Raw genomic sequence first — 24,738 nt, 5'->3', positions numbered from 1 at the left:
CAAAGGACCTGGATACTCTGCAGCTTCTCTGTTAACAGCACCATCATCCCAAATTTTACAGTTTTGTTAAATTATTGTGATATTGATGCTCAAAAGAGACTAAATGTGTTTTACTTGTTCCAAGAAGTTGAAGAATCAAAATTTAAGCCCACCTCTATTTACAACACTAACCTGTGAGTGATAGTTTCAAGGTGAAATTCAACATACCAGAGTCACTGTAACAAGAAAAACTCTTTTTAGAATAATTTGCTGAACTTGTTAAGATGAAGATTGGAGTCCGGTGTCTTGTTCAGCCCTCTGGTTAAAGTCCCACAGAATGATTAGTCAGTGGCACTTAAAACATTACAGTTCACGTGCAATAAATCATGACAACGAGGTAGCGCACTTCAATAACTTTTATTTAGTTTACAGATGTATTCCATTTTGAAGTTTGCAGGGGGGGAGGGGAGAGCATTAGTGCTATTTACAATTGGTTTGAAAACGTGTATCTCTGTACAGATTTGAACCCTGATCAATATAAACAATATTTTTTTAAGACCTAGTGCTGTTACAAAGCGATTCTTTAAAGCAAAAACAACAAAACCCCACAAAGAAACAGGATTATATTACTTTATAAACAAATGAAAAAGAAATGAATAATAAAAGAGAAAGAACAAAAGAAAGAAAACAAAAATCCATCAGTCCATAAATGATTAGGGAGGATTTGCTGCTGTTAAGCACAAGACATTGTCAGAGAGTGACTGTGAACTGGCTAGAAGCTAACCGTATACACAATCATAGACTAAACACCAATATAATGTATATCACCAAGATCTAAAGTCGTCATTTTCTATATAAGATTCATATTAAATATATTCTACACATGTTACCTTAGTTTGGAACATTACTTCCACTGGAAAAATATAAAATAAAACAAAGCTTTTTATACATTTGTTTTAATAATCTAATGAAGGAGCACATGCTTTAGTTGTGCAAACTGGACTTATTAATGCAGATTTAAGAGGCAAATTAAGACAAATAAGGACCCTTTTCCTTCTGAGTTAATGTCCGTGCTTACAAAGCAACTGTCTGAGAGATCCTTCACAATACTGCTATAAAAATAAAGGGAGGGGGGGCACAGTGAGACAGCGACGGCGTGTCACGGAGGAAAGAAAATTGGCATGATGTTTCATTAATCACAACACTAGTCGGTCGATAATATGAGTGGACTGTCAAAACACAGTCACCAAAAAAAAAATCATGAACAAACAAATATCGAAAAACAAGACCTTAAAAAAATGGTTGTTTTCTATTTGTTTGCTTGTTAGGCTTCGTTTGGCTAAAATACAGCGGGCTCAAAGGAGTGGGATGTGTCGCTCTCGACATAAAAAAAGGGAATCGTTTCTCTCTTGCGACCTTTAAGGGCACATGCAGACGAGGGCAGTAAAGAGGGCACACACGTGTGTGTTATTATGTGTGTGTGTGCGTGTCATGTTTTGAGTTCTCTGATCAGGCACGTCTGCGCTTTGTCTGCCGCACTAAGGGGTATCACGCAAGCACGCGCGGCTCGATGTGAGGACAGGAAGTCGGAGCGTGCGCGTTTGTTGGTATGCTGATGAGCTGTTAGTGGTTAAAATTCTCAGCGGTCTGTATGAGAAAACAAGGCCACACGCACAAATTTGGGCACTGCATTACAATGACAACCGGCCAGAGTAAAGAGCCAGTTAGAAAGGTGACTTGTAAGAGACCGCCTGAGGATGGCTCGATAAGGTGTGTGTGTGTTTACTGCAAATGTGTGTGTGCATGCATGTGTATGGCAGAAGGCTTCAAAAGGATTTCATTAAGAAAGAAAGAAAAAAAACATGCAAATCCAGTTCCTTCTCATTTTCAGTTATGACAGCAAATCAAGTACAACAAAGGAATCAACTCTATCTTTAATCAATTTACTGCTCTCCAAGTCTGTCCTGGATCAGCCTGAGCCTGCTGTCCTTCTATGCATGTGTATGAGGGAGAAGGGGAAAAACAGAGAAAGTGCGAGTTTGTTTGTTGCGTTAAATGTCTCTATGAGTATTCGCAGTGTAGACAGGCTACAGGACAAGGTACAAGCTCATTAGGTCCAGGACATGGAGGGCGAGAACGGATGCAAAGGATGAAAGGGGGTGGCGGTGGAGGTGTGTATTTACAGAATGACACAGCAGTTACTCTCCCCGGTCTTCTCTCTGTTCCTCTGACCTGGACACACAGCACACAAACGTCATGATTAAACAAACACCCACACAGCACTGTCATAGAGTTACTCAGCTCAATAGTCAGACATCACCTCAAAAGGACAGATTTAGAAACATACTGGTAGGCCAAGTTCAGATACTGCAACACTGCATGGAAATACTTTTGATATACTACAACCATATAACATATGTGCCTCATAAATGTTCTAAAGAAGGTCTAAATCTCCATCTCCTGCAGCTGAGCAGCATTTTGGGATTTCATGAGACTGGATCTGTTGCTCAAACTCTTTGAGTTTGTTACATTTCCTAGTGGTACCTGAAGCAACATAGCCTCGTTTTTTTTTTTTTAAATGTAGACTCTTGAAATCTACACTTACAGTGTTGTGTAAAAGTCTTAACCCATCTCTCATGTCTTTACATTTTGTTAAAATGGGAAATCGGTGCTGCAATTTACTGAAATGTGGAAATACAGCATAAAAATCTTGAAAATCGAGATTTGGTATGACCACAGGCTTAACTTTCTTAGGCAGGATGATCCCACACTGCTTTAATAAGTTTGGGGAGGCCAATTCATGAGTGATAGTGCTCCTGACTTTGTGTTTTAATGCTTTTCCTGCTTTGGCAGTGTGTTTGGGATCATTGCCATGCTGAAAATGTATTAAATGTAGTAAGTCAGATGCTTTCCAGTTGGTACTTCATAGTGGATCAAAATCTGATGGCACTTTTCTAAGATCTCCAACACCACTGTCTGAAATATAGCCCCAAACCATGACACAGCCTCCACAGTCATCTAATTCTACAGATGCTTGGAGATAGTCACTGTTGTACCTCTCTCCTGACCTCCAACGTACATATTAATACCAATTTGAACTACAAAATGTCACATTTGTATTCATCACTCCATAAGACCCATTGCCACTGGTTTTCAGTCAAGATCTTGTGCAGTTTGGCATATCTCAGCCTTTTCTCCCTGTTTCACTTCCTTAAAAACATCTGCCCAACAGCTCTTTGGGAATCAACTTGTTGGTGCAAACATGCTATTTTATGTCTCTCAGACTGTGTTGTCTTTGAGATTTTTCATAGATTCAACTAAAGAAACGCTGGCTCATTCCTTAAGTTAGGTTCCATTTTTTATGCTTAAATGATTCACAGGTCAGTGTGAGGTGGCTTGATAAACATAAAAAACATTTCTCTGAAAATGGTCAGGTACAAGGACTGGACTGAAAAAGCAACCAAACTTTTAAAAGCCTAGAGAACTGCTGCTCAAGAGCACTATAAAAAACATACAAGACCAGAAATTTAAAAAGAGGGTCTTTTGTACAATTCACATAAAGAGTACTTCAAATCTAACTTTGTAACTGTTTCTCCACATAACAAAAGTTCATTCAGTTTCATTCTTCCTCACATGGGCTCACAGATACCCAGTATGAGAACTTGATGTCCATTTGAACTCTATTCGTTTGTCATAGTCATAAAAAAATGAAGCAAATCTTCTGGCATGATTTATATTAGCTGTAAATTCTACACAGTGTGTTGTATCTTGGGGATACACTTCAAGGAGCCAATTATTTGCACTAGTGGCTGCTCCTAAAACAGAAGCCATGTGCAGAAATAAATAATGGCTGGGAGCGGAACATTTAACGTTGTTCAGCATGTGAAAAGCCTCCTGAAAGGAAAAAGGGGAGACGGGGAGCTGGTTACCTTGGGAATTTGGCTCAGGCAAAGTCTCTCTGGCAACTAAATGCATCACTGTGGTCTTCCCCAAGGGCAGTTTGAGAGCTGAGAGAGGGAGAGAAGGAGGGAAAGGATGAAAAGGTTATTCAGTGAGCTACATTATATTTGCCTGCACAGTGTCACTCAGCAGAAGTATAACATGACTTTTTAACAGCTTTCTGAAACTGAGTGTAAATTATAGATTGGATAGTGCTGAGCTACACATAGAGAAAATTGAAATGTCAAATTATGCGATTAAAGTGGGATTGCAGAATAATAATCACTTGAACATGAGGAAATTGTTGGCAATCTGAATCCATATGTAACTGAATCATTTAAAACACTGTTCACAAGCGGCTGAAGGAGCGGCTAGTTTCTTGCTCTTGAATAAGACGACTCGGTTCCAAGTTTTATTGTTATTTGCAGATAATATTGCAACATAATTACCAGTAATAAAGGTGCAAATTAAACGATACTTAACACTAAAAAGGATTAATTAAAAAAGAAATGCACAAAATATCTGACACACGTGTAGAGTGTAGTATGTACATGCACATGCATACAGTGGATTCAAGTTCAACGGGATTAGTTAGCAGACAAAAGTGAGAAAACACAAATGTGGAGGTTGCAGAGCACCCTCTGGTAGACATGCTATGTAACATGTTTGAAGGGTGTTTTTCCCATTTCTTCTTTAGTTTTTAAATTTTAATTTACCAATACTGATATATTAGCTACTATAAGCCAATATATCTGCCCTGCCAACATATCAGTTGAGCTTTATTGGTAGGCATTCATGTTAGTATGAAAAATAATGGAAAGCAATGGCTATGAGGAAGGCAGGTGAAATATCAATAAAAAAAAAAACAACAACTTTGTAATACCGAATAGACCAAAACCAATAGATGAGCTGCTGGATACCCCTTAAAGAGATAATATAATCCAACTTGGCGCCTGCAGCCTGGGTCAAGAAGCCAAAAGGAGTAAAATCAGAGGTCGATCAGTGCGCTTGAAAGTAAATCAGCAACATCAGCAAGGAAAAAGCAGCCAATAAGATTGTAAAATATTATTTTATTATTGTCTCACTGCACTCTAATGAACCTAAAAAACAACCCACCCACACGCCTCGGAACAACCCTGCAGGAAGGTGAGGCACCACCGGATTTTGTATGAATGCAGCATAAATGCACGCTTCATCCTGTCCACTGACGCCACTCGGCCCTGCATGCGTGTGTGTGTAGCACAGCCTCGCCCTTGGCCACACAAACACACAGACCTGCTGCTCTTTTTAAAATCCATGACACAGACACCAGAGGAGAGAGATGGAAAAGGAGCACATTCAGTCTGAAATGGTGCCTCCAGGTTCATCTAAATGTTTCCATGAGACGCTGTGGTATGCCCTCGCCTTTGGTGGGTGTGTCAGAAGTGCTCGTCAGCAGTAGCAAGTTGAAAAGGTAGCGCTCACAACAGACCAGCCATAGGTGCATAACATAACAGGTTGTTCAGTGCAACCCTGCTTCTGTTTAAATAAGAGTTTTGCTACCTCGTTGTTGGAGCTGGGCACAGTCTATTTCAGTAGTTTTTTTAGAGTCCTCAGACTACACACACAGCTGTAATTGGCATGGGGTTAAACAACCACTGCCTAAAGGCTGGAGCCCAGAAATGTCGTGAATACACAAAATAAGAAGGAAAATTTGCAGGATCTCTCACCGCTTCGCATAAGTTCATATATAGTTATAACTTTTAAAACTGCACACTGCTGTTAACATGTAATAGTTGGCGACTTGGTGTGTGCTTTAAAATGTGTGTGTCTGTACTCAACAAGGATTCTGTGTTAATGTGCAAACATGCTAAAAGATAAGGGAATTATCAGATGGATGGCAGATAGAAGACTGCAAAAGGGTTAGGGTGCGCTGTAACACCGTTAACCACAAAGCACCAGTCAAATCTAAATTGGGTTAGGCAGATAAAAAAGCCTAAAAGCTAGAGAGAGTGAACTGGCCTTCCACAACAGAAGACGTCCTTTTCTGCCTTTCACTCTCGCTTCCTTTTTCTCTCTCCTTTGTACCACTTGAGGTCTCCTTTAAACGCCAGTCTTCCCTCTTTCCTGACCAGCCTCTTTCCCCTCTTTTTCTCTATTTCCTCTCTCCTCCCTCTTTCCCTGTCAAAGCAAGCTTGTCCAGAGCACTGAGGTACCTCTGTTCTGTGACTCAGGAAAAGGATGAGAACAGCAAAGAACTTTCCAGCAGCGCACGGCTGTGATTTTGTGTGCATGTCTATGAGCGAATGAGCCATTTTCTCTGGGTGGTGTAGCTTCAGTGTTTTCTCACCTCCTAGTGTTACGTTGCCGTGTAGAAAACGTCCCTGGTAGATGAGCCTCAGGATGTTAGGACTGCTGACCTGCTCTTCCTCCCAGTCTGTAGGAAAGCAGAGAGAAAGGAGGAGACAGTTAAAGAGAAAGGAGCCCTGCTGGTTCTTTCATTTTTACCTCTTATTTTACTCGTTTTCCATGAAGTATTAATTTGACAGTTCACAAGTACAATTTAATGTACTTCAAAACCCACAATATACAAGAAACCTAAAGCTGTGTATAAAAAGCTGTCGTGTCGGCGTGATGAAAATGCTGAACACAGTGTAGTGAAAAGAAATCAGTTGCTGCCTGGTAAAGAAAAAAAAAAAGAAGAACCACAGACAACCACACTGAAGATATTTTAAGACATTTAGGGCCTTTATTTTAAATCCTTAAAGGCAGAATGTATAATATTTGGGCTTTGCGGGATGCCCTACAGAACGTGAGAAAGAGCCGAGGCAAAAGAAGAAGACGAGGTGTGGCTCGGGAAGAGCTAAGGACAAAAGTGAACGCATTAAATGAGAGAGAAACGAGAGTGCGGAGTTGCGCAGCAACAGAGTCTGGCCACCAGATGTTTGTCTCTAGCTAAGCGCAGGGTGTTGTTGCTGACTGAGAGCCTGCTCTGGGTCTCTCAGGGTTCAGATGGGTTGTCTGGGAGGAACATAAGGTGCTCCCAACACTGATGGGATTGAACAGAAAACTTCTGTTGTCGAGGAGAATTCGAGTCCAACTGTGTAATTTGTAGTTTTTCATGCATCGTGGAGTTCTCTTAAACTGGAGTACATTTGCGGCACCGTGGGAAAAAGCTAGAGTTTTGAAGGTGACGTAAGGTGAGCAGTATCAAATGAATTCTAACCCTGGTGCACAGCAGCAGTGAGGCAAGTGGGTGTATTACAGAAAGGAAGCGGCTGCACTGTGATCCCACATTCCTGTATGCAATGATAATCAGGCTGAAAGGAGTTCATTCTAATTACCCTACACCAAAGATATGCACATTCCCCACACTGCTATATAGACCTGCATGTAAGCAATTAGCAGTTGGTCTGACAGCAATAAGTCTGATCAAGTAGTTTCTAAGCAAATTAACAAATATTTGTTTACAGTTAAATTGTTTAATTAGACCTTTTACAGAGATTTGGTAGCTGTGCCTGCGTAATGATGATATTTATTAAACGCCACATATTAAATGCAAAAATGTTAAAGAATATAGAACTGTAAGTAAAACCAAAGCTGATGCTAAAATCTGACATGTGTAAAGCAGATGTGAAAACCCAGATCTTTCTCATGTAAATCAAATAAATAATACAACCGTGTTATAAGCACCTTTGTAATGAGGTAAGAAAGAAAGTCAACTCTAATGCAAATTTTGCTGTTAACCTAAACCTTGAACTGTGCGTTAATCTTGTTTGCGCATTACAAGCTAGAGCAGCTCCACAATAATAATAATAATAATAATAATAATAATAATAATAATAATAATAATAATAATGGATTGCATTTATATAGCACTTTTCGGGACCCCTCAAAGCGCTTTACAATACCACTATTCATTCACTCTCACATTCATACACTCATCCACCGTCTTCGCTAGCTCGTGGCTGACTGTTTGGTGTCGAGCAGGTACATTTTCCACGTGTTATTTTTTAGTTTTTAAATGTCAAACATGAAAAAAAAACTTCCAATACTGAAAAAAGTGAACTGAAAAAGTACAACTGCAGGCTGGGCAGGTAAACAATATTTTTCTTTTGCTACAGATTACTATTATAAGAATATATATTTAACCTGCTTTTTCATTTTTAAAAAAAGTCAATCAGCTTTGAAAATGTGGTTACTGTAAAAATAAGTTTGTAGATGTCTGTAAGAATTAATCAAATATATGAAAAGCTATATGTTAAAGAGGGAAGAGAGAAAAAACAAGTGTGCCCTGACTGCTTCCAGGAGTACCCTTGTACTGCTGTACGGATCATGAGTGCATTGCCACGTCCATAAAAACAAAAGTCTTGGCAGTTTGTTGGCGAGGTATGTATTAACACAAAGCCACAATCTTCCCAGGAGGAGATGTCCCAGAAGGTTCACCCCAACGTCAGACCATGCAAAAAAAAAAACTGTACAGAACCCGAGAGCTAAATGTCATACTCTACAGGCCTCAGATAGCATTTTAAATGTCAAAGTTCACAATAGTAGTACAGTTTAAAAAGGCCGAACAAATATGGTTTTGTTTGAAAGGGTAAACAGGAAAAAGCCTCTTCTCACTAAAAAGAACAGGGCAGCACAGACTAGCTTTGCAAAGCTGCCTCTAAATGAGTGGAGATGTTTGTCTACAATAGAATGCTCCGTGTTTGGTGAAAACCAAAAACACTATATCAGCACAAATACCCCATACCCTCTATCAAGCACAGTGGTGGAGGGCTTAAGAGGTAGGCTTATTCTGTAGCCACAGAACCCAGGTATCAGGTCATTGAGTCACTGAGTCGACCATGCACTCGTCTCTATACCAAAGTATTATTCAGAGTCAAATGTTAGGTCTGTCTGAAAGCTGCACCTTAGCTGAAATTGGGTCATGCAACAGGACAATGATTCCAAGCCAATCTGTAACAGAATGGCTGAAAAAGGAAATAATCAAGGTGCTGCAATGGCCTAGTCAAAGTCCAGACCTCAAACTAATTAAAATGTTGACAACCTTAAAGAGAGATGTGCACGAATACCTTTAAAGCTCAATGTACTGAAGCAATGCTGTAAAGAAGAATGGGACTAAATTTCTCCACAACAAGAGCAAGTTAGTCCAGCAGAAATACAGATACAGTCAAGCAGAAAAAATATTTGTGTTATTGCTGCTAAACGTGGCTCTACAAGCTACTGAATCTTGGGGTGTGCTTAGTACAGTGAAAACTTTTTCACCGTACTGTAAGCGACTGCCTTAGACCACAATGATTTTATTCATAACGTAGGAACTTGTTATTGCTTTCATATTTATATTGCACATACATTTATAGCAGACTCATACCTCTGCATACCGATGCACATGTATCTGATGTGAATAGCAATACATAATTGAGCTACTCACCCATTGGCCAGTTGTCATAAACGTGTTTGGCGATATCTGCTGCAGAGTCGTTGGGAGAGAAGAGGAATTCTTTCGTCTTTCCACTGACCAAAATCAGCCGCAGGTTTATCTGCAACACAGGTAAAAGCAAAACAAAAAAAACAGCATTAGTGAATGTGAGAAACAAAAAATGAAGACAGAGAAAAAATGCACATTCAAACAAACAGCTGTCCCATATGGCCGATTATAGAGCTGGGTCAGGAAGCACACGGTTTCAAGTTAGTAATTTAATAGGAAACAGAAGAAGGATATGAAGACCCTGAGGAACATCCTTCCGTTGGATGAAGTCCCATCAGTCTCTCCAACTTCCTCTTCAGCTTTCTCAATTCCCTCAAACTGTATTTCTTTGTCTTTGGTTCCCAAGTCTGAAATTGAATGGAAGTTTGTCTCTCGCTTACCATTCCTCATTTTTTTTGTCCCTGTAGGTGTTTGAGCGAGACATTTTTCAGGCAACTAAAATTAAAGATTTTCTTAAACCTTTACCTGAAATTAGAAATGCTGTATCCATGTTTGTTTTGTACTGTAGTTTATGTAATACAGTAATTAGTCACCTGTGTTTTTAATTACGTTTCCACAGTCATGCCATGTATGTATTTATTTAGGTTAATTTCCTGGATTTGTGTGTAGAATTTAACCCCTCCAATGTGCGATCACTGAGTAACTTTAGATTGATACTATTTATAAATCAGATTGTGAAGCACCTTAGTAACTTAAACACTACCACAGCACATGTTGACCTAAACATTTTGGTTTTAACAGTCTTAGTTATTGTTGTTGTTGTTTTAGTTGTTTTTATTGACTTATTTTATTTATTTATTTGTTTTTTCTCTATATTTTACTGCATCATTGCGGTGCATTTTATTTATTTTAGTGGCATTTTACATTGTTAAGCACTGCAAGCAGCATGGACTGTTTGGAAATGTGCTATATAAATAAACTTGGCCTTGACCTAGACTACCTAACTTCACTATTACTGAATACAAACTCTCATTATGTGTACTGGATAATTCAGCTGACACATTACAAAAATACATCCACTGAATTCTTCTGTACTGAAAAAAGTACATACTTGGAGTTTAACAGAGAGAGAAAAAAAAAACCCTCAGTGGTGATCTCTGCCCCGCGTAGAGACAAGGTCATTATTCACCAATGTGATTGTGCAACTAAAAATAACCACATAAATGAGAGGGACACACGTGTTTTGCTTCCAGCCACATGATTTTGTTTCTCTCACCTTAGATCACCAGCTCCCAGCGAGAAAATATACACAAGTGAACTGAACACATCGTGGGGGTGTACATTTAGAACCGTTAATTTGCAGAGCAATTAAACTGCCGAGCACTAGGATGCAGATGAGAGGCCTGATATGTGTTTAGCAGTGGTACAGTGTGCCTTTAAGAGCAGAACTCAGTGGTGTGTGCTTGCCTTTGCTTACTGTATTTGTGTGGCTGGGCCCCTGTGTGCGCATGGCACAAGCACGTGTGTCATTGTTGTCAGTGTGTTTCCATGTGCCAAGTATCTGTTAGCCTTCTACACCACACCCCGTGTCCTACCAAACCCACTCTGCTGAGCGCCACACACACACACACACACACACGGAGCCGGGTGGAGTGATGTAACAGAGCTAACACCAAAGGATTGAAACTGAGATCTCTTTAAGTACGTAACCAAATCAGCTTATAGGTTTAAGCATGGACGAGCCATACAAAAGCATGTATATATATATGACATACACAAAATAAACATAAATAAAATAAACCTACAATAAACATAATGAGCACAAACACTGGTAAATGTGCCTCTAAGAGATTAAATCAACTTAATAATGAGATAAGATCATTTCAAGCTTCAGTTTTGTGTGTGTGTTTTTTTCATGTATTTGCAGGTGCACTGTGTACAAACACATGCATCCAGGCAAACAGACTCACACAAACACACCTTTAACGACTGGGAAACGCTAGAAATAATTCACTGCTGCTTCCGGCTGTGATTCACAAAATATACCTTTAACAACTTTGATGACACAGATCATAAAAGCATGAATTTGCATCAGGTTTTTGAGCGGATGCTTGAAGGTAAACATGCACACTGTTCCATCTGTTTGATTGTTATAAACACAAACACCTGAACATTACAGGCAAATGCAGAAAAGAAGCAGAAATGAGCACAAAGTAAGATTCAAAGGAATCCCCTTTGCATACGAGAGGTTTTGCTCCTTCCTAGTAGAACACCTGGTAGTTACCATGGTGTCACCATGGCAACAGCCAGTGGTGAGCGGCTTAACCTGATAACACCTACAGGATAGCTTCGCTTCAACCTCCCACCCCCAACCCCTGCCCATTTTCCATTGCTGTGTCACATCAAACCATCTTCCCATGCTTGCTGCAGTCTCTGCATCACCTCACTCACTCTGTCTCTTTCACTGACTCCATCAATCTCTGGCTCTGTACAGCGTACAGTGGAGAAATGTACAAGGCCGGAATAACAAGAAGAATTGACCTAGCCTGGGTTAAACAAGGCAAACTAAGCCTTTCTTCTTATATATGTCAGCACAAGGGTGAATTTCTGCCTTTGCCTCTCTTCTCTGTCTCTTTTTCTTTGCTTTCTCTATTCTTACAAGTCTCTTTCTCTCAGTGTACTTCCTGGAAAATGCAAATTATTAGAAAAAATAAATGCATGACAGATGCAGATGTTTCCACTCCAACTGAGAATGTTTGAAATGGTTTGCGTATCAAAATTATGCAAATCTCATGCTATGGCCAGTGCAGCCGCCAGATTTCCACAGAACTGAAATTCCTGCAGGACTTGTGAACAATGTGCAAGCCACCTGGAACATCAGAGCATAAAATTAGAAGAAAAAATCTTTACAAAAGACTCGTGTGCACTTCAGGGACATCAATGAAAAGTAACAGTCATTGTATTCTGGTGGCTCATGGTGGTGTAAGACCTTACATTGAGCTATGCTGCTACAGATGAATTTCTCCCCTTTTCCCTCTCTGTTCTAATTCTGATTTCACCTGAGTCGAGATCTCAGCTCTCCCTTGCCATTTTTCCCTTCCCTGCCCCCTTTTCCCAGAGGCTCACTGCGCCTTTCTCTCTACCGTAAAAGGGCAAGGTAATGAGGTTGCACAGCCAGCTCAGGGAAGTATATTCAATTACAGTCTATTCTCTCTAATAAATACAATTGCTCCAGGTAAGGGGAGGAAAACAATTCATGCGTAATCACAGTACAAACACATATCTCCAGGCAGACTGCTAGTTACTCATGCATACAAATACTACATCCTAACCCACTGCCAGACGCACTCTGAAATGCCAGAAATTAGCACTGTGAACATTTCACTAGCTTGCAGAGCTTGTAGAGCGTTGAGAAGAAGAAGAACAAGTCACTTAGCAAGCGTTTGCAGAGCTTGCAAACACTTTCACGTCCTCGCGTTGGAGACACGAAAGTGTGCAAGCTCCGGTAACAGAATGCGGAAGCATCCTTGCTCCTATTCCTGGCTGCTTCTGAAAATAACACAATAAAGAAACAGGTTACTTATGTGGAAAATTGGTGACACAGCTTTTTGCCTGTCGAGCCTCTCTGCTCCACTGCAGACAGACATTCACAAAGTCTAACACTAATGTGACCCGGCTGCCAACAAATGCCATGCCGTAAACATGTGAGCAAGCAAGCCCTCTTAGCTAAACACCGTTTGCACACGGAGGAGAGCAGGAAACTCAATGCCATCTATAATTATTCCTCCCTGAGCGCCGCTCTCAACTCTTTCTCAAGGCACTGTTGTGTGTGCATATGCACGCATGTGTCTGTGTGTATGTTTACAAGTGCATTAAAGAGTATTGCTGCTCTTTAGACCCTCTGCAGCAGTCAACAAATTACAGAGTGGGAAGCCATCCTGTGGGAATATATTAGAGCAGCTTTATATGTAGTCTGCGCAATAAGGTTAGCTGCTGCTGTCAGAGCGGATTCATAACTGCATGAATGAATTTAAGAGAGGACATGGGTGATTAACCCGGCTGTGGTCTGTTTAAAGCGAGGCAGCTGGATCCAGCAGCCAGCTCGCTTTGACTTGCCCGTTAAATCTGGAGAAAATTCGGCTGTAAACCTGAGAAATGTAGCTGCACAGCACTTTAAATACTAATGAATTCTACGTCAGTGATTTTACAGACAATTGCGGAGAGGTCGCTTTTCTTTCTGCCACTGCTCTCTGTCTGTAAATATTAAATGCTACAGAATAGGCCATGTTCTGGTAACCTGTAACACATTTGTTGCATTTTTTAAAATGACTTAAAGACGTGTGAAAAAGAAACAGCGTTGCAAGCTCTCAGTAATTTTCCAAAGACACAAAAAAGAACCACGATGTTAGTCTCCATTAGCGTCTAAATTATGCGCAGGAGCCTTTATTTTCTTTAATTAAAAACACGCTGAAAAGGGATAGCGCTTTTAGAAAATCACTGTGCATATTGGAAGTGCTGGTTAAATGCGTGTATTAAAAGCCACGAGCTTCATCTGCACCCATGTGCAAACTGTAAGCGAGCGCATGGGAAAGCAAACTCTTTCGATTTGTCAGAGAGCCTCATTTTGAGTTTGACATAATTCAATACTCTACACAGAGGTATTTTATCGCTTGCACGAGTTCCCTCTCTTACGTTCACACATACACACAAACGCAGTCGTTACGTAACAGTGGCTGACTTATAAACGTGTGATACAAAAAAGCAAAGCCCAAGGCAAAGATTTGTAATCTTTGAGTCTCTGTGCATGTGTGTGTCTAGCAGCGTTCGGGAGGGGGCAATGCTCTAATCACATTAAACGTTAGCTTTTGTAAGCTTATCTTTCTTTCCACCCTAAAATGTGCTACCACTAATCTTTGTTTTCAGACCTGAAACATTGCAAACTGAAGTTTAGCAGTTTCAAGCAGGATCCTTGAAATTATGCTGAAAGGGTATGCCAGGCAACAGATTGGTGAACCAGCTTGTTAGGTGCACCAATAGCCAGGCCAACTTTACTTCTTTATCTTTTAATGAATGGGTGACATGCAATGACTTCTCCCCACTAAGGGAGGTGGACAAATTGCGATAAACAAATGTGGCTTTATTAAAAAATAAAAATAATATGTGAAACAACAGGAGATGTGGGTGTCTTTTGTGTTTTGCATTAACCAGTGTCAATGAACTTCTTTGCTAGTGATGCGATAAAAACAATAAAAACTGTGACGTAATCGGGACTGGATATTTAATTGACTAACTGACTGCTTTTCTTCTATTTTTCATATACACGAGCGCGTCTGATCAGAGAATCAGCCTTGATGAAGCTCTGAACTCTCCATTGTTGTTTAAATAAACTGCATTTTAACAAAATGTTTCCCTGGCAAAGCAATGATGATGTGTTTAAGTGAAAAAGTGAAATAATTAAGCTCAGGGACAGAGAAGAAATATGGATTAACATAATTTTTAAGAAAGATTTTTAAGAAACAGTGCAATACTCATGCATATTCATACAGACATGACTGTGCAGATGATAAATTTGGATATCAGCATGTTCACTGTAGGAAAAGATAGAGCAAAAGGACCTTTACCCAGTTGAAATGTTTATTATTAACTTTGCTATCTTTATAGACCACATATCTACAATTGCTGGTGTGTCATGCTTTGTTTTGACATGACTTTCCAACAAACACAGATAGGTATTGTTTCCATGAAACAGAGAGAGGCCAGACGAAAGACAGTGGTGCTAAGGTTAAAGAAAGATAATTTGACAAATATATAAACTTTGAAAATAAATGAAGCCAAGAAGAAGTCATTATTGTTACATGTTTACATCATGCCAACAAGGTGCAAACAAACTGGCAGAAAGGGGCCGAGTGAGAATCTTTCAAGCAGTTGCCAGACTGAGAGGAAACCTAATCTTCCTCCAAACTTTTAATGTTAAGAGAAATTGTCGTCTTTGCTCTTGCAACAAGAAAGCTCCAGCAAAGCAGTCTGGCTGGTCAAAATTTATTCCAACACTGCTGATTGTGCCTACAGCCATGCTATGATGGCTGCTATGTCAACACTTGTGGTAAACAGGGGCCTAGTTAGTCATCTGTGCTATTTTGTTCTGTTTTTCTGGATATATGTGAGCTCCTCTCTGTGATCATGTAATCAGTGTACAAAATAATAAAAACACCATCTGACTGAAGTCCTTGCAGACTCGAAGCTGGAAGTTAAATGTGGCACATGCACTTAGTTTTGTGGTGCTCGTCTTCTGTGTCCGAATGACAAAAATACTGACCAGGATGCACGCGAGCTAAAAAACGCAGTCAAGTTTGCACCTATTTAATACATTGTATTGAAAAAAGTATACGGACACTACACCTACAGGAGCTGCTCGGCCCATATCCATACCAATAGACGCTCCTGGTGCACAATTTCTGTCCTGATGTTAATGCCAGAGGAGGTTTGGGGCTCTGCAGTTAGTCAGGAGTGCATCAGTGACTTTTACAGATGCTCAGCGACCTTGTAACTTTATGTGGTCTGCCACTTTGAAGCGGAGTTGTTGTGGCTTCCTCTTTGCAATAACACCACTTACAGCTGATCGAATATCTGAATATCTAGGACAGAAGAAATTTCACAAACCGACATGCTGCAGCAGCTGCATCCTGTTACAGTATCACAGTACCAGGGAGCGCTTTAGAACGACCCATTCTTTCACAAATGTTTGCAAAGGCACGCTGCATGGACAGGTGCTACCTACCTGAATTCACAGTTTAAGATCAGTGTCCTAAACCTTTCGCCCTTTTAGTGTACTTGAAGCTCATGCTTTATGGTTCTTGAAGCTTGCTCTGTTTCCTTTCTCACATTTGTTTAGGTAATTTGCATATTTGTGGTCTTGAATACTGAATGCAGCAAGAACAGAGAAAGAAACCTTGACAGTGTTCAGCCTTGCTTGCATTTCCTGTTTTAAATGGAATTTTCAGACCTCACTTTATTTTTGTTTTTTTCCACTGTAGCACAACCACAGGAAGGAAACAACAGGGCAACGGGTGTTTATTTTTACATAATGACCCTGACGGTGCTGACTTTTATTTTGCTGTTATTAGTTGTCCTCCTCCACTGGTGGGAATAATTTCGGTTATTTTTCCTTTTGTGTCCTGATTGCTCCTTTAGCTACATTTTGCAAGAACACATGTTTAGCACTGCTCCTGTGAAATAAATTCACCTTTTGATGAACAGGGGACTTGTGACCAGCTGTTATTTATCCTTTCAGAGACTCTTATCCTCACAGTTTTTCAAACAGCAACTAGCATTTCCCCTCCACTGTTATATGCCTCCACAGACCAGTCAAGATGCAGTTTAGCTCTGTGTTACATTTGACAGTTTAATGTAGCTGTTCCTCATCTCACTAGAGGAACTATGGGTCGTAGATTTTGTTAGCTGTGCAGCTATGCAGCCACACTTCTGATTTCTGATATAGATGCAAAATATATTACAAATATATTTAAAAAATCATTTGACTTGTTCTTGTTTTGCTTTGTGTCTTCTGTGTTTTTGAACAAATTTAATGTGGGAAAATAAAAAAAGAACGGTTCCACAACAGCCCTGGTTTCTCATGTGACCCCCAATCCTGATCTGTACTTTCACCATAATTTCAAGGTGGACACCAAAGATTATTGTGGACCAATCAGTATCCAACCTTGCTTGTTTCAAAAATAAACTCAGTTTCCGAGTTACGTTGTTGAATGTAATAAAAGAGGTGTTACCACTGAAAATTATGGTGTCTTGGGTATGAAAAGGGAGCTATCTTATCATAATCCCACCCATTTTGTTTTCCTCAAGACAATGTGGGAAGGGCTGGAGTCTAACCCAGTGACAAGACACCAGCTTATCACAGGACTAGCAGAGGGAGACAGACAACCATTCATACTCACTCGCTTCACTTATGGACAATTTAAAATTACCAGGTAACTTAACCCTGTGCATGTTTTGGACTGTGGGAGTATGCCCACACAGACACCTGGAGAACATGGAAACTCCCCACAGAAAAACCCCATTTGACTGGATTCAAACCCAGGACCTTCCAGTGCTGCCCCCATCTTTCCATAATTAACATATAAAATCCAAACATATGGACAAGAAATTTTATCATCCTTCACCTTTGAACAACACAATCGAATCTCTTCATCCTTGACTCAAGCTGTGTGCCAGATGCACAGAAATACCCTTCAGGTATTTTTGATACATTGTGTTAAAGAGAATGAGATTGAAGTGAGGTCTCACAGAGACCTTGACCTTTAACAGTCAAAGTCTAAAGAGTTACTTTATGAATCCAAACACATACATGTACTAAATGTGAAGAATTCCCTTAAGGAAAGCATTTTAGGACATCCGGAGCCATGAACAGCTATGCCATTTTTAAAAAGCATCATATATATGTTCTCAAATCTTAACATAAATGAACATGATAACAAGCTGATAATTAAGTGTTTAGAAAATCATATATCTCCCTGCCTCAATATGGGCAGAAGCTTGTTCAGTGACCATAAAACACCGCCCTATTTCCTGTTGGACTCTATTAGGGGACATTAATCATTAAATAGAGTATCTACTGTAAGATCGATTTTAAAAGCACCACAGACCTTTATCAGATGCCCTTTCTTAGGCTGCTTCCTAACTTCCTGTAGTATAGGCAGCTAATGGCTGCATTACAGTACTAATAGCATTGTAATAGTGTGCTTTCTTTCCTTCGCAGCATCCTCAAACTTTCTACAGCAGTTTGATTGGGCAAAGTAAAGACACCCTCCGCTTAGAGATCATCTGCAAAGACTAAAAACTCATAAAGGTTATTCTATGATCATTGTATAACACTGAAGGCCTTTCTTCCCTGACTTTAGCGCTGACCTTGTGGTTTGGATTTGCATCTATGGAGCTTTACTACACCTCCAGGTTTTGAATCCAAGGGTAATCCGATCCAAGAGAGACGAAAACTCGCTTTTTCGGCAGCTCCCACTACTACCAGTCACATGTCTGATTACACAGTTGCCCCATCATGCCTCGCATCTCTCTCCAAGCCCTTGTCCCTTTGTAGTGTCATTCAAAAAGACCCATCCTTTGATATGACGACATCCTCATCATAGCCAGAATCTGCTCTGCTCCTCTTTCTTTTTTTCCTCTCTCCCTCTCCTTCCTGTCACAAGCAAGATCAGCCGTTTCCTGTGCTGTACCTGACAGCTCTCTGCTGTCTGTCCTCTCTCTTCATCCTTCTCCTCTACCTACAGATAAACCTTTAATCCATCAGCTGCTTCTCTTGTCTCCAGAAACAGGCTGGGCCTTCTTTTCATGCTGTCATCATACTCCTCCCAGCCTTCTTCTCTGAAAACCTGCTTTGCTCGACACACACACACACACACACACACACACACACACGCGGCTACATTCCTCTCTCTCTTATAGGCACCAGGTAGGTGCCTTTGTTCACACATTCCTTCTATGCTTTCTCTATGTGTTCGGAGCTGTCACACAAAGGTTTACTTCTTGCGGCTTTCTCCTGTGTCCCGTGTGACTGTTAAGGACTTCACACTTTAAAAATGGCTGTTCAACACATCAGGAACAAATGAATTAGCATGACAAATGTGCACAACGCTATAACCGAAAGACAGTGAGTTACCTGCAGATAGCCCACACTCTGACAGGATACTGTATGCTGAATGTGAAGCAGAGAGGTCAAAGAGATCTTTATCCAACAATGATATAAGAGTCAGAAAATGTTATGGTGATGGTGTAAGAGCTGACAGACAGGACCATGCACCCGATTTATCAGCCAGGGTTCAAAATTTCCCTGTTTATAGTTTACTTTTGGTAAAAAGATTGAAAGAAAACTGCTTCATAACCAGTTGTATCAACTGATTATAAAGACAACATGGTTTCTACTGTAGAGAGGCTGAGGGTACAGGATGGTTGTTATATGCAGGTCAAAGGTCACTTCATGCTCTTTCCACAATGAAATACACCATGTCGATTTTTTTAAAAACAATAATAAAAGTGTTTTAATTAAAAGTGCGCAACACACCTCGGGGTTAGAAAATTGCGTGGAAAAATTTTACGCATTTAATAAACAGAAGAATGGAGGAGACTGTGAAGGGCGGTACGCAGAAACATTAATAAGAGAAAAACGATGATGGTTTCACAGAAATATCCGAACAGTATTTTCAGTGTCACTTCCCAGTGTCTGTGAGCATCTGTAACAGTTTAGGGCTCTGTAACAGCCCTATCCTCACCCTTCATCCAGGGGAGGCTCCACTGTCATCATCTCAACAGGGAAAACAAAACTCCACTAAATACTTTTAGAAAGAAATGTAGGGAAAAAAGACAAAAAACACAAACAAGTTGTCAACTGGAAGAAATTTTAAAGCTACAAGAGAGAAAAAGAGGTTTGCAGAGTCCTGTATCCCACAACATTACCAATATGCAGGTCCGATGCAGTGATGACAATGACAAGTCTGAAGCCACAGCATACATAGGAACCCCTGACACTTATAGTACTGAGGAAATGAGACAGTGTCACAGCTGAGACAGAGAGGCCCAAAGCAGGATCAACAAAGGTCAAATAGAGGCAGTAAGAAGAGGAAGCATGATGGTGAACAATGAGATAAAAGGACTTTCATGTATCCACCATATACAAAAGCATATGCACACACATGAACATACAAACATTTGTGTGCGCATTTAAAATGACTGCTGTGGGAGCTGGCGACGCTCCGGTTTTAAAAATGTGGGCAGAGATGTCAAATTGCTCTTGTACGCTTCAATCGATTCTTCTCTGATCCACCTGTGAACCTCTCGACTATCCATTTCTCACTTTGCGGGTAAATTCGAGGCAAAGTGTGACAGAAAAAAAAGAGATTACAAGGTACAACGTTTGATAAAGTGATAAAAAAAATATATCACTGGTTGCGCAAAGCTGTGATGAAATTATGCTTTGCGTGGCTGAGAAAGAAGTTGAAAATGATGCGTCCGGAACTGATAAAGAGTTCACCAAGACGTTTGTTTGCCCACGTGTACGACTCGCTCCCGCCTGTTGGGTTAATACACATCACCTGTTTCTGAAGTGCTTCTGCATGAAAGCAAAAAGAAACTGAGAGTTATTTATAACTTTCCTCCGGAAAAAGGCTATACGGTAGGTGCGATGCATGCTTCATCACGAAACCTCAGAAACCTCTCTTCATAAATCTTGCTCTTATTGGGTTTTCTTAAATACTGTCTCTGTTACTCTCCTTGTATAAAGGAATGCATTTCTAGGAAACCTATATCTATAAAAACATGCATCTTTTTTCTCCCCTACATGAACTGCATTCAATTTGCACAACTTATTTCTTTCTTGAAATGTGGGCTTTTGGAACAACTAAACACCTCTAACTTCAGTCTTATCTTACCCAAAGAAACCACAACCTTAACCCTCTTAACAGGTATACGCACAGTTTCCTATCCTCTGAATGTCAAGTGTATTCCTCTAAAAGTTATTGTCTTTTTCTTGGAAACCTTTGCTGAAGAGGCTCAAAAAAAGCAACAACAACAACAAAAACTATCAACTTGTTCACCAAATAATGCTGACAGAAAAAAAAAAATTCAAGGTCAGTGTTTGTAATAAACACCATGAACAGCAGTATAAAGATTTTAAGGTACAGAATTACAAAAAACAAAACAGCAGTAATAATGATAATATAATAAATGGCTTAGTGAGCAAGAAACTAACTTATCTAGCCTCTATTAACTGTAAATTTTATTGGAAACTGAGATTTGTCTTTTTTATTCCACAGCAGGTCACAGTGTTATAGTATCACACTCAGTTCACATTGAAATGCACAGAATTCAAGACAAGCAACACATTGCTGCAGAAGTGATGATGCAATATCACAACTACAGTCACATTCAACTACAGCGCCTTATTTGTTTGTTTGTCAGTGCATCTATGTCACGTCGTAACTGACGGTAACTGACGACTAAGCTAACGACTCTTGTTTACATCGCAGTCAAAAAATAAAAGGTTGAAGCTATGTTTTAAGTGTAGTGTTAAACTAAAACTTTAAGAGCAGTCTCAGATATGAGCTGTGTGTGGGTTACTATTTGCCTTTTGTGCTCTACTGTAACCTAAACTGGTGCAGGTAATGAGTAAATGGTCACGATGCAAGTACATTAGGAAACACCGACACCATAGCACGAAAAACAGCACGGAAAACACTGGGTGTTGTCTCCTTGTTTTGGCTCCCATTAAGGTTTTTCAGGGTTTTGTTATCAGTCAACAACTCTCAAGGTGTGCTTAAAGAACAAAACCAACATTTGTGTGTGTGTGTGTGTGTGTGTGTGTGTGTGTGTGTGTGTGTGTGTGTGTGTGTGTGTGTGTGTGTGTGTGTGTGTGTGTATGTTTCCTTTTTTTTGCATTCAGTGTAACTGAAAGCTACAGGTGTTGAAACTGCCTGGAACAACAGACTCTAGGGACATGTATGACTTACCTGCTTAGGCAGCCATCATCAGACACAAAGCCAAAAGGTCAGCATGCCACATGCAGGCGTGTTGCTGGTAAAGTGACCAGACACACACACACACACACACACACACACACACACACACACACACACACACAAACACACACACGCAGACTTGATGATTGCTGGTGATGACACTAAAGTAGGGACATCCTGTCCTTTACCTCATTCGTCCTACCATTTGCTCAGCCTGCTCACGCCTCCTCTCTTTGTCCTTTGCTTCCATCACACAGTGTCTCACCAATGTGACTTCCTCCCGTGTGCTTTCCCCTGCCAATTGCTATGTAAAAAACCCTGGAGACATGTAAAGCATCCCCATGCTGCTCTTCCCCTCCCTACCTCCCTGCCTCCCAAGAGAGCTGCATGCTCTGATGTGACCTCTGCCTTCCCCTGTCTCCTCTTCATCCTCCCTACTGTGTCAGCCCCCCTATCTCCCAAGAGGTGTGCAGTCCAGCACTCCAGGTAGTCAATTTGTAACTTTCAGGTTGCCCCCGCCCCCAAAGAACAAGCTTTCCCCTGTACTACATCATTGCCACTAAAATTAATTGATCACATGCATTTTCAGATTCATAGCCAGCAATTAATTAAGAAAAGAGGGCAATCCCTCCCCTGTTAATCGCTTCTAGAGTGTGAAAATTTGGAGGATTAAGTGAACAAAATAAAAGGAAATGGCCATCAACAGATTTATTGGCATTCCTCCTTGCAAAAATCTTTTTGGCGGTATTTGCAGGCAGCAGATTAATGCAAATCAGTCTTGTCTTGAAATTAAAAGTGCATGTTTATGAAGTAAAAGCTTAGCGGGAGTGTTAAAGACCAACTGATGTAACATGTGAGGGGGGGACAACAGAGTCGAGAGTAGAAACGGCCCAGAGACAGCAGTTATATCCACGACACTGCATTTTCTTTTCTCCTTCAGAAACAAGCACTGCCCTGTAGTCACGACTCACGTGATGCCGAGTGTGTGTAGAGAAGAAACTGTGTGTGTGGATGTGTCTGTGTATGTGTGTGGGTCTGTGTGTTGGAGGGGAAGAGAGGGAGGCACACACAGAGACATAGCTGGCAAGCTAAAATGCCCTCTGTGCAGGAATTCACCAGATGGTACTGGACAGAAACCAGGGCTATGACACACACACACACACACACACACACACACACACACACACACACTACATTATCTGAGCCTATTTGAGAATGAGAATTAAAGCAAGTTATTAAATTCTGACACAAGATTATGCAGTAAGAAACCAAAGAATTATTAAAATGAGCCTAAAGCAAAATTTAACTTTAGGTCATCCGGCTGTTTGCAATTAAAAACAGACTATTAGGCAATCACAATATTAACAATGCAACTAGCACTAAGCCTCATAAAGTCAGACAACAGACAGAGGATTGCAAGAGTAGGCACATTAGAGATTTCACCATACCATACAATCCTGTATAACATAATGCAATCTAATGAAATGGCCTTACAACAAATCAATGGCTCTGCGATGAATGTTATCTCCATGATGCTCATTTGCTGTTTGTGGAAATATCTACATTTATGTCTAGTTTCATTTCTTGAGAAGGGCCGTGGTGTTGTTGTGTTAGATAACACTGTAGCGTATGTTACAATAGCTCACCGGGTTGAGAAGGGGGGCCCAGAGGCCATAAGGCTATTGCAAAGGCGTCTCTTCCCCAGCTCTGTCTCACAGCTTTCCTCGCCACTCTCAAATGCCCTGTCATAATAAAGACTAAAAGTCCCCCCCCTTCCCGCCCATTAACATGATGCATTTACTTGCATCACCCACACAATAGCCTAAACATTCCAAACTTCCAAAAAACCTCAACAGAAATCTCCTACAACTTCAATTAAGTGATAATAAAAAATGTATTAGTTATCTGATCAAAACAAACATAAATTTAGCGCGTCTTTGTGTCTGCAGAATATAAGACATGCACCGGCAGTTTTCATCATTGTTTATTTATTTTTTCATTGTTCTGGTTAAGGCTTTTAGCCTCCGATTATGCTTGTTTGTACACAACAGGAAAAAGGAAGCCTCTGTGGGGAGACAGTGGAGGCAAGCAGTTACACAAGCAACAACAGGAAGGCACAGGATAGCGACAGAAGGGGGAGGGGATTCATGAGGTTTCATATTGTTCCAATACGATACAGACGCCCGAGTGAGGTTAAGGGATGTTGTGCTGCTTCTGTAATGTAAGCAGAATTGAGATGATGGCACACACGTGTCACAATAAAGGAATCTGCGTCACACATAACCACCTGAGATGACAGAAGTGGCTGAAGATGCAGAAGTTTGGTTAACCATTTCAGAACGAAGCACAGCACGCTTTCACAAACAAGGGTGCTTTTTATACAATGCTGTGACCTTTAGATTAAAAATTAAACAGGATTACTGTGCCTCTCAGCCTTAATGGTTCGTCTGAGCTTTAAACTCCACTGTACCAACATCAGCTGACTGAGGAGTCTGTGCTAAATGAAAGTCAGCTAAACTTAGCTGAAATGTGCCAGCTTTATATATACAGACACACACAAGCATCTGAGCTTCCAAATGCCACTAGCCTCAAACACTAATTTAGGGCCCACTGACTGGTTCTGTAACTGTATATCTGGCACACGGGAGCCACTTCACAGAGATGTGTAATTAGCCTAAATCATGGTTGATATCTGATGTCTTCTATGTAAGTCAAAGTTCTGCCATTTCCCCCCGACATAAACGGTTGTTCCTTATTTCCAGAAACTGAGAAAAACAGTTCAAAAGCCTTCAGTCACGTCAGTTCAAGGTCTAATGCTTCATTGCTGCTAGCTAGTTTAGATAAGAACACACACACACGCGCACACACACA

The 24,738-nt window shown here is 40.5% G+C and overlaps 1 protein-coding gene across 1 annotated transcript in view; it reads right to left on the bottom strand.

Annotated features, from left to right (window-relative positions):
* Positions 1-377: 377 nt before the first annotated feature.
* Positions 378-24,738, bottom strand: part of ubl3a (ubiquitin-like 3a) — a 34,779-nt gene continuing 10,418 nt past the window's right edge. Inside the window, exons 2-5 of the mRNA XM_084940439.1 lie at positions 9,332-9,440; positions 6,248-6,334; positions 3,909-3,986; positions 378-2,211 (exon numbers count right to left, since the gene is read on the bottom strand). Coding sequence (XP_084796565.1) covers positions 2,159-2,211; positions 3,909-3,986; positions 6,248-6,334; positions 9,332-9,440 — 327 coding nt within the window. The 3' untranslated portion in view covers positions 378-2,158. The remainder of the gene's footprint in view (positions 2,212-3,908; positions 3,987-6,247; positions 6,335-9,331; positions 9,441-24,738) is intronic.

Source organism: Perissodus microlepis, chromosome 10 (genome assembly GCF_051167445.1).
Source record: "Perissodus microlepis isolate ML-2025 ecotype Zambia chromosome 10, ASM5116744v1, whole genome shotgun sequence".
Lineage (NCBI taxonomy): Eukaryota > Metazoa > Chordata > Actinopteri > Cichliformes > Cichlidae > Perissodus > Perissodus microlepis.
The sequence above is the reverse complement of the archived record's forward strand: the minus strand, read 5'-3'. Positions and strand labels throughout refer to the sequence as shown.